The 16,821-nt window shown below is 47.5% G+C and overlaps 1 protein-coding gene across 1 annotated transcript; it reads right to left on the reverse strand.

Moving 5' to 3' along the window:
- Nucleotides 1–13: 13 nt before the first annotated feature.
- Nucleotides 14–16,572, reverse strand: CWF19L1 (CWF19 like cell cycle control factor 1). The gene is made up of 14 exons (XM_080401616.1): nt 16,277–16,572; nt 16,105–16,189; nt 15,395–15,473; nt 13,061–13,162; nt 12,053–12,267; nt 9,960–10,078; nt 8,113–8,197; nt 7,142–7,282; nt 4,781–4,892; nt 3,069–3,148; nt 2,284–2,493; nt 1,369–1,488; nt 338–435; nt 14–248 (listed from the first exon to the last, which is right to left on the reverse strand). The coding sequence occupies exons 1-14, from the start codon at nt 16,297–16,299 to the stop codon at nt 104–106; spliced, it is 1,614 nt and encodes a 537-aa protein (XP_080257742.1). The 5' UTR covers nt 16,300–16,572; the 3' UTR covers nt 14–103.
- Between the last annotated feature and the right edge of the window lie 249 nt (nt 16,573–16,821).

The raw sequence follows: 16,821 nt of genomic DNA on the forward strand, positions 1-16,821 counted from the left end.
AGCCACTCGGCGCCACCGGCACTCCGCCTTTATTGCCGCGTCACCGCGCGCGCCCGCCCGCCCGCCAATCGCCGCGCGTCCGCCGCCGCCGTCAGCGCCGCCGTCAGGCCCGGAGGGCGAAGTCGAAGGGCTGGAAGTCGCGGCGGAAGGCGCGGGCCTGCGCCGCCTCCTCCGCCCGCTCGGCCGCGCAGCGCCGCCAATCGGCCCGCTGCGGCAGCGCCAGCAGCGCCTCGCTCGCCAGCACCTCCCTGCAAGCACAGCCGCGTCACCGCCGGCACCGCGCGTGCCGCCGGCGCCGCAGGGCAGGGGCGGGGGAGGGGGACGGGGAGGCACCCACCTGCCGAAGTGCAGCGGGAAGCGGCCGCGGATGCGGTGGAACAGCTTCTCCCCCGTGTCCAGCTCCACGTAGAAGTAGGGCGTCCCCGGCTGCGCCACCTGCGGGAGAGCGGGAGAGGCGGGGAGCTCTCGCACCGCCGGCAGCGCCGCAGCCCCCGCAGCGCAGGGCGCGGCTCTGGGACAGGGCAGATAGATGCTCCCGATCCAGGGAGGCATTTCGCTGGGGGAAACTCGGCTGCACCCACCCACCCACCCAGCGGCACGCAACTGCATCCGTAGCTGGCGACAAACCGTAGCTTCCATGCAACCACGATGCGATGGATCGCTTTCCACTGGGATCATGAGCTGAAGGGGCACTAATATAACATTGGTGGTGGCTTAATTCTGCAGTTACCACTACAGAGCAGTCAACGAGAGAACCAGGCGGTTCTGATTGTGCTTAACCTGAGCTAAGTCATCCCGTACTAACACGGCACATTGTTAGAGGAAGGAAAGCATGCGAAGAGACCGTGTTCACATTTCTCGCCTGAGACACCAACCTCTGAGCTTGCCAACATGCATATCAAGAGCTGTAACGGCTTAGAAAGGGACAAGCATACGTATATGCTATTTCTGGCTCCCACTACAGATCAGGTCTCGCTGTGACCACTGAGCACAAAGGAAAAAAACAACCCTATGTCACTACTGACTCATTTCTGTGATATCACGGGAAGATTTCTTTCAAATTCTTACACAAGGGAACCTAAATCCACCTGATGTGCAGCAGCACTGAAAGAGGGCTGCTGTTTGATATCAGAAGTAATGAATTCAGCGAGCCCTAGACGTAGCTAAAATAATTTTCAGATAAGCAACTCATCTATTGTTCACAGGAACTTCAGCCAGAGCAGAATATATCTGACTTATCTCCAAACCAAGTCTACAATGGTCTGCCTCTAATAGCTTAACAGTACAACACAAAGTGACCGCAGAGGAAAACAGAGGCCTAGATAGGACAGAGGGAAAGTAAGTAACAGGTGAAATCTTGTCTCATACTTGCGTGATATCTGAGTGCTCTGGGATTTCTAGTAATTCAATCTGTTGTTCCTGTGCCTGTGCAATAAAGGACTCCTTAATGTCTTCAGAAGTACAGTGGTCTAATGGGACAGGAACCACCTGGAGAGGGAGGGCAACATTTCCGTAAAAAGAAGAAAAGACAAACCAACCGCCTGCAGAAAGCAAGCAATCCATCACTGGAGCTGGCATGCTCCTCAGTAACGCTCAGCATCATCAACCAAGACAGGTGAGCACCCATCTGTACAGGCTTAAACTTATGAGTTTTTTTTCTGTAGGAGTTGAACAAAAAGCTGAAAACTAAAAGCTTGAAAAAGTTCTCAGCACAGCCTTCTCCATTCTGATCTCTGTGGTAGTTCAAGGCCGCTCTGTTACAGTTACAGATCTGCCAAATACAGAAACCACCACAATAAAACCCTGAACATTGACACAAGGACAAAAAAAAATTAAAAAAATTAAATCAAACCAAAGGGCTGGTACTAGCAGACAATGACCAGAGTTCTGCATCTGTCTTTGGATTTTCAGCCTACATCAGTTACAAATGTGAGCACCACAGTTTGTGTGCCAGTGTGTGCCAATCAGAGTCAGAGTGAGGTCTTGCAGCTTATCCGAAAACCTTGTGGGCTTTTTAATCGGTTCCATGCAGGGCAAAGTTTTCCTCACCCACTCAACACAACCAACGCTGTGCTGCTGTAACGTGAAGAATTCAAGGACTGTGGTAGAAGCAGCACACTGGTTTTATTTTTGCTCTGGCTCTATTTGTGCATAGGACAACTTGTCTCCATGCTCTGTGAAGGCACAGAATAAAGAGGGCAAGCTGAAGGTGAGCTTTCTCTTTCAATTCATTTGCGGGTATGTACAAGTGTATATTCTCCCAGGGTGACACTAAAACCATACCTGTAGCTGCAGATGCTGACTCTTATAGTTTCTTTCAAACAGGACGTATCTCTTTCCCTTGCTTCTGAAAAATTCCTTTAGGGCAGCCTTGTACTTGGTCACTTCTTCCACCACCTCTGAAGACAAGTCAACCACTGACTGGTAGTGCCCGATAGGCAAAATCAAGACGTGATCAGGTAATAAGCCACCTTTGGCAAGGGCAAGATAGCACTAGAGTGAAACAATACACACCAGTTACTCACTGCAAGCAACACTTACGTACCACGTTGTGGAAATTTACTCTCTGACTGCATTTTGAGTATAGCCCAGCCTAGTGATTCTGCCTTGGGAACAGGAAAGTCTTCTCCTCTATGTCACTTCTTAGGGATTGTTTATTAGCTATTTATTAATTACTAGAAGAATGAGACAGGGACTGCTAAAGGACACACACACAACAAAAATATCTTTTGAATGCCAGAGAATGCCTTGTCTGCAGGATGCAGGAGTTCTGCCAGATGGTAACATAAGCAAACCATGAAGGCTGGCACAGCAAAAAGTTTTCTGGCACTGTAATCCAGGTCTGCTGATGGAGCAAAACTGGGCCAGGCTTCATTTTTTAGAAACTTTAGCTATATATTTACGTTTTTTGTAGGGGAGATGCAAAGAAACTGAAAACAAAACTAAGAGTCAGCTGCAAATAAAGTTTGGGGTTTTTAAGATTTAAAATTGGAGACTGATACTTCATATTGCTGTGTCTTGGCACCGTTCTGCTGTCATGTAGCAAAGAACATGCTTCAGGTACTTACGTGTGTGCCGATACTAACAACCAAGTGCTTCTCAACTTCTGGGCTGGCAAGGCAGAACCAGCAGGGCCCTGTAGACTGTGCTTTATTGAGAAAGAGAAAGAAGTGTTAGCACAAGGCTTATTTGTCAGAACAAGATCTGGAAAAGCTGTTATTTTCCAGCCACCCTTCCCAGCTGATGAAGTGCTGAAGGTGTCAGAAGGACACAGCTCCTGGAAGCAGATCTGGTCAGGAACTGGTGTCTCTGGGAGATTCCAGCAAGACAGGAGATGGTGGCAGTCATGCACTTGTTGACTGCCATTCTCATTGAGTGCTCTGATTTAATGGAAGAGCACCAATTCCAGGAATTTAGTGGTTACAACTTACTAACAAGAAAGCACCAGCAAATTTAAACAAACAAATCAAAATAAGGTAAAATTACCACATAGGTACAGACAAGGACAGACGCTATCAAACGCACTTGTCAGTTCTGGCCTATTCATCACACTCAAAACACCTGGATTCACACTGAAACTGTGATACCTGAGCTGACCTTTAATGTAAGTTGATGGCATTGGTAAGCTAGGCCTCTCCTTATGGTCAAACACTATATTCACATCATCTGCAGGTTGTGTATAAGAATAGACAAACAGTTTTGTAAATGCAATAAACATGACAGGGGTCTCCCAAGAACTGCAGGAAACAATGTCCAGTTCTGGGGTTCATTTCTCAGCAAAACAGTGTAACAAGGTTCTATTCTCATGACATCAAACTCCAGAAGACTTTGAAATTACATGAATATATAGCACACTATGTCCTACAGAAGCGATGGGAGAAAACAAGAAAACCCAGACAATCTTTCATTAAAATTGCCATTACAGCCAGTTGTGCCTTTGCAGGCACATATAGAGCGATGACACTGCGCTCATCTCAGCATAAAGTAATTTAGCCTGCAGACCTGTTAAGTGCAAGGACTATGCAAATGGCTTGGAAATCTAATAAATAAAAACTGAACAACTTAGTCTCATGTAACAAGGGCAACTAGACTTTTCTACCAAAGGCATTTCTGAAGAATGTCTTCTTACCCGCTGGCAGTGGGAATAGCTTTCACAGAAACAAAAGAGGAGGCCAACACCTACATTTGCATTTTAAGCCCAAATTTCTGTATAACCAAGACCAACATTTCTAAAGATCCATGCTTGCAATAACACTGGCACTAAGAAGTCATGATCTTTGAAGATTTCATCTCAGTTTCTTCAGGTCAGACAAACTAATGAGATTTACAACACAGAAATAGAGAGATAACAGGAGGGCTTTCTCCCTTCTGTGAACTCACAGCACAAAACAACTGAAGTGGTCTTTCAAGAACTCATCAGCACTGTGATCCAGTTTCTTGCAGTCCCTCTGAACGGAAACACGCTGCTTTGTGAAACTGCCTGTTGGCCAATTCAGAGGCCAGTATGGCTCAGAGGGTAAATGGAATCAGCCCACCCACAACCACCACAGATCCGACTAGCTTTTAAAACTATGCTTTTCATTTTTCTTTCACCTATTGATTATCAGGTTTGCTGGAAACAAGGGACCCTTCATTTCTCTGTATTCCCACAGCATGTAGTATAGTGACAGAGCACACTGGCAGGTTGACATATACAGCTCAGCGGTTTGAGAAAAATGACGAGTGACACAGTCTAATGCCTCAAGGGAAGAGCTCAGAAAAAAAGCATCCAGATACTTACGGGGTTTTTTGGCTTGCTTAGGTTGGGAGTTCCCTCTCTCTTTCGCATCTGAGGGACGTTTCTTTCCCTGATGCTTATTCAAATCAAAGAAAAACTGACAAGCTGGTTCTTCCTATTTAGAAAATGAAAACCAAAGCCCATTATAACCACATCAGAGTCACAATACATACAAGAATTTGATTTTTCCTGAAGAGGTATGTAACCACCTTTGAAAGGCATCAACAGTGAAAGCATCAATATCCTGCAACGGAATGAATTGAGCTCTCCCAGAAACACAGCAGGGTTTGCCTCAGCCAGGGAAAAAAAATCTGGGAGAGCTGCCCCAAATTGCTATGTTCTTCTATTTAGTCTCATGCTGAACATTCAGAATTGCTTGATTTTATGGATTATTCAAATCTCTTTTTCACTCGACAACCAGTGCCAAAAGAATGTCTTTATTTCTTAGAGATGTTAACCTCTCAACAGACTCACAGAAGCTGAAACCATTTGACTAAATTGTCACGTACAGCAAAATACCACTAGAAGGCTTCAATGCTGCAGAGGAAAGCACTGGGGAAGGAGATGGCAAAGAGCAGGGTTCCCACACAGGATCACAACTGCAGTCTAAAACACAGCCTGCACTGAAAGAACCAGCATGTACAGTGGAAGCATTTTTCCCAGTAACCCTGGCAAGCTCTCGTGCCTGTCATCAATTGCATAGTTCAGCTCAAAGGTACAAGTTTTGCTTCTATCCGGTTACTGACTGATTGGTCTGTTAAAAGCCTTGTTGCCAGGGGTTGAACACCACAGCAAGTCTCAGCTGGGGGTGGGGAGGTTGTCACAATTAAAGGGATCAGGAGGTGTCTGTCACCCTCATGCCCAGCCATGCTGACAGCTGGAAGAAGCCAGCCCCTCACTCTGTGCGCGCGTTGCAGGGAGAGAGGCTGGAGAGCAATGCTTGCACTTCCTACGTGACACACTGGTCCAGCAAAGACCAAGTCAAGCCTAACTTCAGGCCGAGTGTTCTTCCCTTCTGCCAATGAGTTCCCAGTTTGGTTTCTCTACATTACATTAAGATATACATGCACAGCTATTCATATGTCCGCATTAGTGGAGTACCCCACAATGTTTAGAGGGCATAACATGCTCTGCACAGGAAAGTAATCTGAGTCTCCACAGTGATGAACAGAATCTACTTGTCTATGATGAAATTGTGAAGGTGGCAATTTCAGATCTTCTGACACGAACAGCTCAGTGTTCAGGCCCCAAGAAAGAACTATTCTGCCCTCAGCTGGCAAACAATCAATATTTAAAGGAGCATGAAGCCGGTAACTTAGCATGCTTGAGAAAAAAAACCTGTACCCAACACCAAACTCACCAGCATTGAGGGATACAGTGGAAATGCAACATCAAAAAATGTAGCATCTAAGTAGCCAGCAGTCTAAGGGAGAAAACTGAGGGCCAGCTGCAAAGGAGTAATTTGTAGTCTACAAGCTTAGAAAGAGTAAGACCATGTTTTCTGAGGTGCCCATAGGGAACAGTCCTGACAAGCAAGCAGATCTAACTATCTAAGCATCACCATGCAGACCTGCAGGAAAAATTTGGAGTGGTTTGAGTTGGAATAGACCTTCAAAGGTTATCTGGTCCAACCTCCCTGCAGTGAGCAGGGACCTCTTCAACTACATTAGGTTGCTCGGAGCCCTGCCCAACCTGAATTTGAATGTTGCCAGGGATGGGGCATCTACCACCTCTCTGGGCAACTTGTTACGGTGTTCCACCACCCTCATAATAAAAAATTTCTTCCTTATACCTAGTCTGAATCTACCCTCTTCTAGTTTAAAACAATTACTCCTTGTCCTGTTGCTAGACCCTATTAACCCATCTTTACTGTAGGCTCCCTTTAAGTACTGAAAGGCTGCTGTAAGGTCTCCCTGGAGCCTTCTCTTCTCCAGGCTAAACAACCCCAAAACTCTCAGCCTGTCCTCATAGGAGAGGCATTCCATCCCTCTAATCATCTTTGTAGCCCTCCTCTGGACCCACTCCAACAGATTCATGTCTTCTTGTACTGAGGACTCCACAGCTGAATGCAGTACCCCATGTGGGGTCTCACAAGAGCGCAGCAGAGGAGCAGAATCACCTCCTTTGACCTGCTGGTCACACTGCTGTGGATGCAGCTGAGGATAAGGTTAGCTTAAGAAGGGACACACTGTAACAAACTCCCGTGCATTGAATCTATACAATTTGGTCGATAGAAATAGTTTGCACAGAACCTTGAAGTGTTTTGGACAGAAATATTCCAAGGTTAAGCCAAACACTGTCCTATGCTCCCTGAACACAGAGAGTGAAACCACAGTGCACACACTGGGGAGAAGGCAGCAGTACCTCTGCACACAGGGGTGTTTTGGTCTTCTGTGCCTCCTTCCGTGATCTTCGGTATGGATTTTCTGTAACATCCTGTGGCTGTTTCACTAGCTCTGCAGGGTCCATCAAGTTCATCGGCACAATACTGAAGGCATAGAGATACTAAAAGAAAAACAGATAGCTCAAATGCAAGAAACTTTTGCCCTGACTGCAACTTTGAAGGGGTCAGTTGTGAACTAAGCCACCCTGAAATGGTAACACAACTTAGCACTGCAGTAACCCAGCAAATCAAGTGTTCAAGCTAAGGCAGGATATGAAAAACACACTTTCTGTGCCAGTCTCCCACCCAGTGCAACCAAGAGTTTATGGAGTGCTTCCAAGTGGCTCACTCTTCACTTTAAGGAAAGATCTTTTTTGAAAAACAGCAGTGTGTCCTACTTGAAATACCTTGACCCTTGCCTGTTTCCAGGCCTTCTTTCTGTCCAGAACTCCTGGACCCTTTTTTGTTACCAGGCCTGACTCCTAACACTAGCAACCTGTCCTTCTACACTGATATTCTGTAACTTTCTTAAGGTTAAAACCAAACCAAAATAAAACAGACTCTTCCCATCCCAGAAGTTATTTTCAGTGATTTGTAACCGTTCATTTGGAATTTTACTTCCTTCTTAAAGCAGGCCATGCAAACAGAAAATACATGAAGTAGCTGGGGAAGGGGAAGGAATGGCAACTTTCTAACCACTTTCCTCTGCAGCTGTCTTCACAGCTACATGCCATTTGACCAGGTAGAGAAGAGTTAACACCTCAGAACACACCTTGCAGACCTTACCCTTCTGACATAATGGGCAAACGGTATCTATTACTTGTGAGACAGATCCCTCCACTTCAGTCAAGCTTTTAAGTGATTGATGCCATCTTCTAGCTAGCCAAAGCTGGGGCTTACTGCCCTATTACTTGTGCTTGAATATAAAAGAAATATTTGGAAGTGTCAGTACCTTTTTCTTGCTTGTATTGCCAACATCAGCAAGTGCAATAAACCTGCTCACATGCTGCGGGGTCTCCTGTAGCACTGTGTGATTTCTGTAAGGAAGCAAAACGTAACTGTACTGGCACATACAATATAGAAAAGGACAGTGGGAAAATCACGTGTCCTCCAGCTACTCAAGACAGCATGTCAGTCACACAGTGTCTTTGGCCAAGAACGAGGAGGCTTAAGGACAGACAGACTCATGAGATCTAACGGCAAACAGCTACACAGACCAAAATTACATCTCATTGCACTCCAAATACAGAGATGAGAGGACAATTCACTAGTCTGAAAATAAATACATCTTTAAAATGTTTCCTGCAGAAAGGTTAATAAATCTTAGCCAATGTTAACATGACAGCCTTAGTTTTATTTATAGGTTGTTCTGACACCTACCTTATAGAATCATAGAATCATTTAGGTTGGAGAAGACCTTTATGATCATCAAGTCCAACTGTTAACTCAGGACTGCCAAGTCCAGCACTAAACCATGTCCCTAAGCACTGCATCTATGTGTTTTTTAAACACTTCCAGGGATAGTTACTCCACCACCTCCCTGGGCAGCCTGGTCCAATGCTTCATCACCCTTTCAGTGAAGAAAGTTTTCCTAATATCCAATCTAAACCTCCTCTGGCAGAACTTGAGGCTGTTTCCTCTTGTCCTGTTGCTTGTTACCTGGGAGAAGAGACTGACCCCCACCTGCTTACAGCCCCTTTCAGGTAGCTGTAGAGAGCAGTAAGGCCCACTGAGCTTCCTCCTCTCTAGGCTACACAACCCCAGTTCCCTCAGCTGCTCCTCAAGACTTGTGTCCAGACCCTTCCCCAGCTTTGCTGCCTTTCCCTGGACACACTCCAGCACCTCTGCATCCTCCTTTGAGGTGAGGGGCCCAAACCTGAACACAGTATTTGAGGTGCAGCCTCACCAGTGCCGAGTACAGGGGGACAATCACTGCCCTTGTCCTGCTGGCCACACTGTTTCGGCCACCTTCTTGGCCACCTGGGCACAGTGCTGGCCCATGTTCAGCTGGCCGGCCGTCAGCCAGCACCCCCAGGGCCTTTTCCACCAGGCAGCTTCCCAGCCACCCTTCCCCAGCCTGTAGCGCTGCGTGAGGCTAGTGTGACCCAGGTGCAGGACCCGGCACTGAGCCTTGTTGAACCTCATACAAGTGGCCTCGGCTCATCGGCCCAGCCTGTCCAGACCCCTCTGCAGAGCCTGCCTGCCCTCCAGCACATCAACACTCCTGTCCAGCTTGGTGTCATCTACAAACCCACTGAGGATGCACTCAATCTCCTCATCCAGACCATCGATAAAGAATTAAACAGGCCTGGCCCCAGTACTGAGCCCTGGGGAACACCGCTTGTGACCAGCCGCCAGCTGGATCTAACTCCAGTTATTACCACTCTTTGGGCTCGGCCACCCAGCCAGCTTTTTACCTAGAGAAAAGCATGTCACTAGTCACATTTTACAAACAAAGTTATGACTGAAGACACCCGTCTCTTCACCACACAAGAACTTTCCCACAATACATTTTCAGAGATGCACCCCTGAATTAGGCTGAATGGTGTTTAAAGGCAACTGAGGGCAACTAACTTGGCGTCAGATTCACATCAACGTACTCAGACAAGCATTGTCAGCAATGGCACAGTTTTCAAGGCAGCAGGAATTATAGCAATAAGATGCATGAGAAACAATCTTGACTCCGTGTCGGGGCTGGATGACTTCATAAAATTATTTTAAAGTTGTCCTCCTCCTGTGTTCTTTACAAATTGAATGCTTATTAGACTAATAAATGAGACGTCACATGATCTTACAAACCTGTATGGAAGCCTTTCATAATAGGCCTTCTCTAGGGCTGCAAAGTGGTACCTTGGTTTGAGACTTGCAGCTAGGTCAGATACTAACTTGGAGCCACACTTCTTGGTATCTATTTCTCCCTACAAGATACAAACACAGTTTTATTAAAAAAAACCATCAGATTGCAGTGAATGCATGCTGGAAATGTAGAGACTGACTATAGTAGTTGCCATTCCCTGGAAGTGGGAAAAAAAGTCAAAAGGGCTTGATCTCTTATTGCCAACCAGAGCCTACTCATTTATTCCATTCTCAGGAATAATGTACTCCTTTTTCTGTGCCTCCTTTTCAAAAGTACTCAGGGTTTGTATCCACTTGTTTCATTAATCCAAGTTTGTCATATTTTCCTTCTCTTTGTCTTGTGACGCCAGGGCAGCACAGAGTGAGTTTGGCAAACACCAACAGATGTCAAAATCATTGACAAGTTTTGACCATATGTCCAGAGTGCCAAAGCTTTAGTGTATGAGTCAAGTAAATAGGAAAACTCTGAGGTTTTCTTAGGAATCAAAAATTTTTTCCCACTTCCATCTCTAAGAATTCAGAGCAAACCAAAACACAACCAAAAAGCAGACTTCATATCATTTCCTTGGGTGAAGGCTCTTGTGCTGTCTTTTCCCTTTTAGCCTTAGACTGTGAAGTAGGGAAGGACAAGGGCAGAGAAAGAAAGAGGTTCAGAAATAGCCTATGTCTGTTACCTTGTTATCTTTTGTAAAAGCACAGGGAACAGGGACTCTGACCTGGCAGGCATCTGCCACAGCCCTTCACTGCAGCAGCGGGACAGGCACTAACCCACCCTCAAGAAAGCAGTCCTCCTCTCTGTGCTCCCTCCTGCTACTCTTGCAGCAGGCATGGCAAAGGGGAGCCCAGCAGCATCTGCACTGAGGTCTGGCTTATTCCAGCCCCACTGAAAACAGCCAGAGCTACCAAGCATCTCAGGAAAAGAAAACCCACAGAATTCTCCAGGAGTCAATTCCCATCCATGCACTTTAGCTCCTCACACCACTTTTGCTGAAAGAGAAACGTCAGGTAACACAGAGCAAAAGCCCTAATTGTTTATTTCTCAAACTTCCTGCTTTCAGTGACAGGATTTCAGGGTCTCAGTGTGCAAGGGAATCTCTTAAGACTTATTATGAAAATCCTCAGGTGACAAAAGTACACACTCCAACAAGATGCACATTTGAATATAATCATTATTAATACACTCCTCTTTTAATCCAAGTGAGTACATTATCAGAAAATTCATGCCAAGGGAAACCAAGTGTGAAATGATACACTGAACTACTACAGAGAATTCCCATGGGATTTGAGAGACCTGGCTTTTTTTTTTTTTTAAGCCAGAACATCCCTACAACTTTTTTCTCTCCAACTCTGTAGGCTAGTTGGGTTGCTGCAAGATGAGGAAGGGTTCTTTATCTGTTTAGACTAAGGATCATCTGTCTTTGTCAGAAGATACTGAAAGGAAGCAAAAAGTGTTTTGCCATGATACACGGCCCTGCTCTCCAGGAAGGTTTCAGATCACCTGAACTTATGACTGGAAAATCACTTCTGCTGAGGAACATTAACAACAGAAAACTGGACACAAACGAAGCAACATCCTCAAAATTCAGACAGAGGAAGAACCAGAGTATTTAGTACAGGTGACTTATAGGCAAGGAAATGAACACCAAAATATTTAAGAAGTTTTGAAGCGGGGAGAAGGAACAACTTAATGTCAAGTGGTATTGAAGATGCTTAGAGCCCAGCATTCCACAACAGAGACTAGCAACATTGTTCCACAGCAATTGTAACCAACTGAATTCAACATCTGCGATCAAATGAAAGCTACTGACTGATTTTTTCAGGCAGGGACAGATAAAACACCCTGAAGATTCACAATTCCCTGACTCCAATGGTCCTTCTTCTCTGAAGAGACAGAACATTCGATATCCATTTTTTACTCTCAGCTTTCTCAAGCACTTGGAGATGGCCCAATACCCCAAAATGCCACAGCAAGCAGAAACACAATCCTTTGTTAAATCCACTTTGAAACCCATTGCAGAAGAAAACAGAACACTTACCGCACTGTTGGCAAAAGTCCCCACATCTCTGGGCCAGGGGGATGTCAGCAATATATCCACACCTTTAAAGTTTGGGGTTGATAACAAAGATGCTTTTAATTCCGCCACATCCTTTGCACTAAAACTGTAGGCAGGAGCTGGCTCATCCTGGGACTCGGTACCACTCAGGTAGGCGATCTGCAGTCCAGAAGTTCCACTGTAAAGACCTCGACGGCCTGCATTGATACACAGGCATGTGCTTGAGATGTAGATATTGCAAATAATCTTGTAGTTGCACCACAGACAGAGGACCAAATTCAATAGTCCTGCCTTACTTCTACTGAAACTATCCTTACAGACAGCTCATTTTCTGTGCCCATCAACTGTGGTAAAGACACATTTTAGCACAATGGCTCAAACCCAACCCTGCCTACAGTGAAGCAGCTGTTCAGACAACCCCCAGTCTTCTCTTCTCACTGCTATCTTGTGTCTCAAAAATAAACCCATATCAAAAATTCAGTATGAAGGCTGAGTAAAAAAAGCCACTTGCAAATGCCTTTACTTGTTACGTTTTTGTCAGCTGGCATTCTAGAAAGAAACTAGTTTTTCCTTTCAGCTTTGCTATAGCTTCAGTACCTTTAAAGATGATACTTCTTACCTCTGCTACTCCAGTACAGCTTCAGCGCATGGCAAAATCATACTTCAAGGAGGAAACTTCCCCCATACAAAGATGGGCATGCTATGGGAGTAAGATACCCCCAAAGAACACTCTTTCAACCACTCTTCCTTTTGCTTTGTAAGTTAAGTGTTAGTAAACAACACAAAAAAGCAGGGTTCTCTTTCATGTTTTACACGGCAGATTGTATCAGCCGTTCAACATAGAGTTCAACTACAGTCTGAACCCCAGAATAAGAAATGCCACCTTAAAACTTCCAGAAAAAGGGCTTTGAAGTGGGAAGATCAGAAAACAGGTTAATGACAGCACCACTGGGCAAATGCACATCCCTTACCAACAGCCTGCAGCCTTACCTAAGTAAGTAATGTTCTCTGCTAATTCGCAGCCACTGACATCTGGAAAATAGCTCACGGTCTCTTGGTCATTAGCACCAAGCACATAGGTTGGAATTGGAGCTGAGGAGGAAAACCACATGCACTCAGTTTGCTTTAATTAAAGTACATTATCACAAGTTCAGTCCACATTAACTAGGAATTGCAGCAAGCCCCATCCATTCAGACCCCAACACTGCTCCTTTGCAGCATGCTGAGGAGCAATCAGCACAGAACAAGAAACCCTCCTTCAAAGTAAGTCCCCAGGCCTTTCCACAGATGCATATAACACCAGCAGAGAATAACCTCTGCTTTAACTACAACTCACTCCACTGCCTACATAAGATCAGCTCAGAAATGATCCATAGCCCTAAAAACATGGGCCTTCCCTAGGGCAATGCTAAGTAAATACCAGAGCAGAGGGACACCCAGCGATTCAGTTTAGCTGATTAAATTGTACAGCTATCAAAAAACTGCAAACCATTTATGTTTTAGTGGGAAAACTCAAGTTCATCAGCTCTTTGATTCACTTGGTAGAAGAATTTGCTGCATTACTTCACGTACAACTGATGGACATAATAAATAAAGAAAAGCAATGGGAAGTACTAGTTTTAATTTCTCTATGGCTAGGTGATACATAAAAATTTGTATCTCCAAACAGCATAAGTCAAATCTTTTCAAGCTACTAAAAGTTAGAAAAAGCAACGACCGATGTCAGAGACACCTCCTATAGATCTCCTGGCAGACTAGTACACCAGTAAGCTGGTCAACACCTGGTCAGCAGGTCTTAAGTTTTTTCACTCAATAAAAACCAGCAGTAGTTTCCTATTCAAGAAGGGAGAGCAGCATCAATACTGCAACTCTGCTACAGCTGTAGTTAGACTGTTGCTTGCAGTTCCAGCTCCCACAGTCAGAAGATACAGGAGACTGCTTTCAATGGCAGAGCAGAGTTTGAAAACTTCATGGATGGCTTATGACACAAAACTTGTTTGTAGCTATATAGATGTGCATATAGATGATATTATAAGCTACAGATTTTTTCAACCGTTCAAAGAGTAAAGAATTCAAGTGAGAATGAGCAAAAATGCGTTGGTCTAGGGAAGACTTTGCTGTTAACATCCACCTTTCTCACTGCATGCACAAGAGAGCTTCCTTGGGAGTGAAGTTTAAATCAGTTAACGATTCTCCTTATATTCTCATAGCAACAACACCACAAAGCAGCACACCTTACCATGGTAAGTCCTCAGCCACAAGCAGCAAACAGGACAGTCTTTGTCTAGACAACCCACACAGATGCACAAACAAGCAGTGGATAACTGGGGAGTGATGCAGCAGCAGAGAAGAACCAGAAAGCAAGAGTCCCAGCTCCTTTCTGGCTTGCCTTAATGCCAGGGGCGAGAGCGACAGTAGTACTGAGGAGGAAAGAGGAGCACTACAAATGCTTATGTGGTAGTATCTCCCTTACAAGAGGAAAGAGGCAAAGAAGTCCACGTAGGCCTTTTCATACCCATGCCTGGGAAAACATCTTCAGCACAAGGGCTGAGGATGAATGGGCAAACCCTGCTCCTCTGGAAAGCCTTATGATCTCTGCAGCTGAAGAAAGAGATGCTCAGCCTGCCAGTACCTCTGCTTTCCCTTTTCTCCTTGGGACTGAATGCAGGGAGGGGAAGAGCAGCACAGCTGCACACTGCGGAGAGGTCTGTGGTGGAAGTGTGAAGGTGAGTGCGAACAGGGAATGACAGAGAATTTCTTGCAAGGGAAGCACCAGAGTGGCAGAAGGACTACACACTGGCAGGCAGGCTGGGATCCCATGGCTTGCTGACTGAAGTGCTGTAAACATCTATGTACAGCTTCTCAGGCTACCCAGGTTGAGAAAACAAAGACTGCCCCACACGGCAGCCTGCAGGCTGAAGCTGTAAGGTGGTGACGGTAGGAACAGACATGGAGCCATAAGATATCCAGGCAAGGAAAGAGAACACCCTGACACAAATTAGTAGTATCCCATGTTTCTCCTATGACTGCAAACAGTGCAGGCCAGATGAGCCAGGAACAGGCCTTGACGCCCAAATCATGGGCAGGCCACTTGGACATATGCATATTTCTGCTCCTGTCTGACAGCGTGACAGGAATGAGTTTTGTTTTACAATAAACTCATCTTTCTCTACTGCACAGAGTTTTCCTACTTGAGTTCAACTGCCTTAACATTACCCTGTTTAACTTTGACTTCTGAATTCAAAAGCACACTGCAATGAGACAGTGAAGTACTGGGTCGTGAAATAGTGTGGTCACCAGCATCCTGAGCGATGCCCTTCTTACCTTTCTTGGCCCCCGTGCAATACTCTGCCCATTCTGTCTCTGAAGTAGACCCAAAAAAATTCCCAACACACAAAAGCATCTAAAAACACCAGATAAAACAAGAGTTACCATTTGACCAAAGACACAATACACACTTTTTTGCTGATGCGCTCAACTGTCACAACACCGTGACGTGCACTGCTTCAGCAGCACTTTGGTAGAGGTTCCTCTATTTACCTGCGTCTAGTATTAAATGCATAACAGTAACATTACCAGGTGTAAAACATGACAAAGAGACAGCTGCTCCCCCGCACCCTCTGCCCACAGACTAGGGCTCCCCCCAGCGCTCTGGTGCTGGTCAGGGAGGGCTGAGGGATGCTGAGCCCCTTCGCAGCCCCTCGCACGCCGAACCGACAGAGGAGGATCCCAGCCTCAGAGGGCCGAGCACGGCCCCGGACAGCAATGCCCGCCTGACCACCCCCCCACACACCCTCTCCACACAAAACCCACCCAGGGACTGCCCCGCGCCCCGGCTCACCCGCCACACGGGCCCGGGACCCCCGCAGCGCCCCGGCTCACCCGCCACACTGAGCCCGGCACCCCCACCAGCCCCCCGCCTCACCCGCCACACTGAGCCCGGGAAACCCAGGCGGAGCAGCCCCACTGACCCGCGCCCCGCAGGCAGCGCAGCGGGGCGCCCCGCGCCATCCCCCAGCCCCCCGCAGCCTTACGTCGAAGCGGCCGCTCTTGCCCTGGATGGCCCGCACGCGCCCGAACAGCGCCTCCAGCCGCCCCTCCACGTCGCCACATGCCAGCCTGCGGGACACAGCGCGTCAGCGGCCGCCACGGCCCCCAGCCCACGGACCCCGTCCCCCGTCAACCGTCCCGTCCCGCCGCACTCACACGCGCAGCGGCGCAGCCGCCATCGCAGGTACGCTCGGCTCGGGAAGGCGCCGCCGCGGCCCGAACCCCGCGCTGCTTCCGGGTGCGCCGCCCAAAGGGCTCCGCCGCCGCTTCCGGGTGCGCCGCCCAAAGCGCCCCGCCGCCGCTCCATGGGATAAGGGTGGTGTCGGGGTGAGAGTCTGTAGCTCCAGCAGGGTCAACCCGCACCAGCCCCTTCCCGTTAGCGGCTGGTGCCCGTGCGGGGCTGTGGGGGCTGCCTGCCGCCCGCGCAGGGCTCTGAAGGGGGGGGGGGGGCGCTGCCTGCGTGGCGGGGCGCTGAGGTGAGGTGGGGGGGCTCGCGTGGCGGGGCGCTGAAGTGAGGGGTCTGCGTGCGGGGCGCTGAAGGTGAGGTGGGGGGTCTGCCGCGCGGGGCGGTGGGGTGCGGGGTCTGCGTGCGGGGCGCTGAAGGTGAGGTGGGGGGGCTCGCGTGGCGGGGCGCTCAGCTGAGGGGGCTGCCGCGCAGGGCGCTGAGGTGAGGGGGCTGCCTGGCGCCCGCCTGGGGCTCT

Source organism: Falco punctatus (assembly GCF_963210335.1).
Source record: "Falco punctatus genome assembly, chromosome: 9".
NCBI classification, from domain to species: domain Eukaryota; kingdom Metazoa; phylum Chordata; class Aves; order Falconiformes; family Falconidae; genus Falco; species Falco punctatus.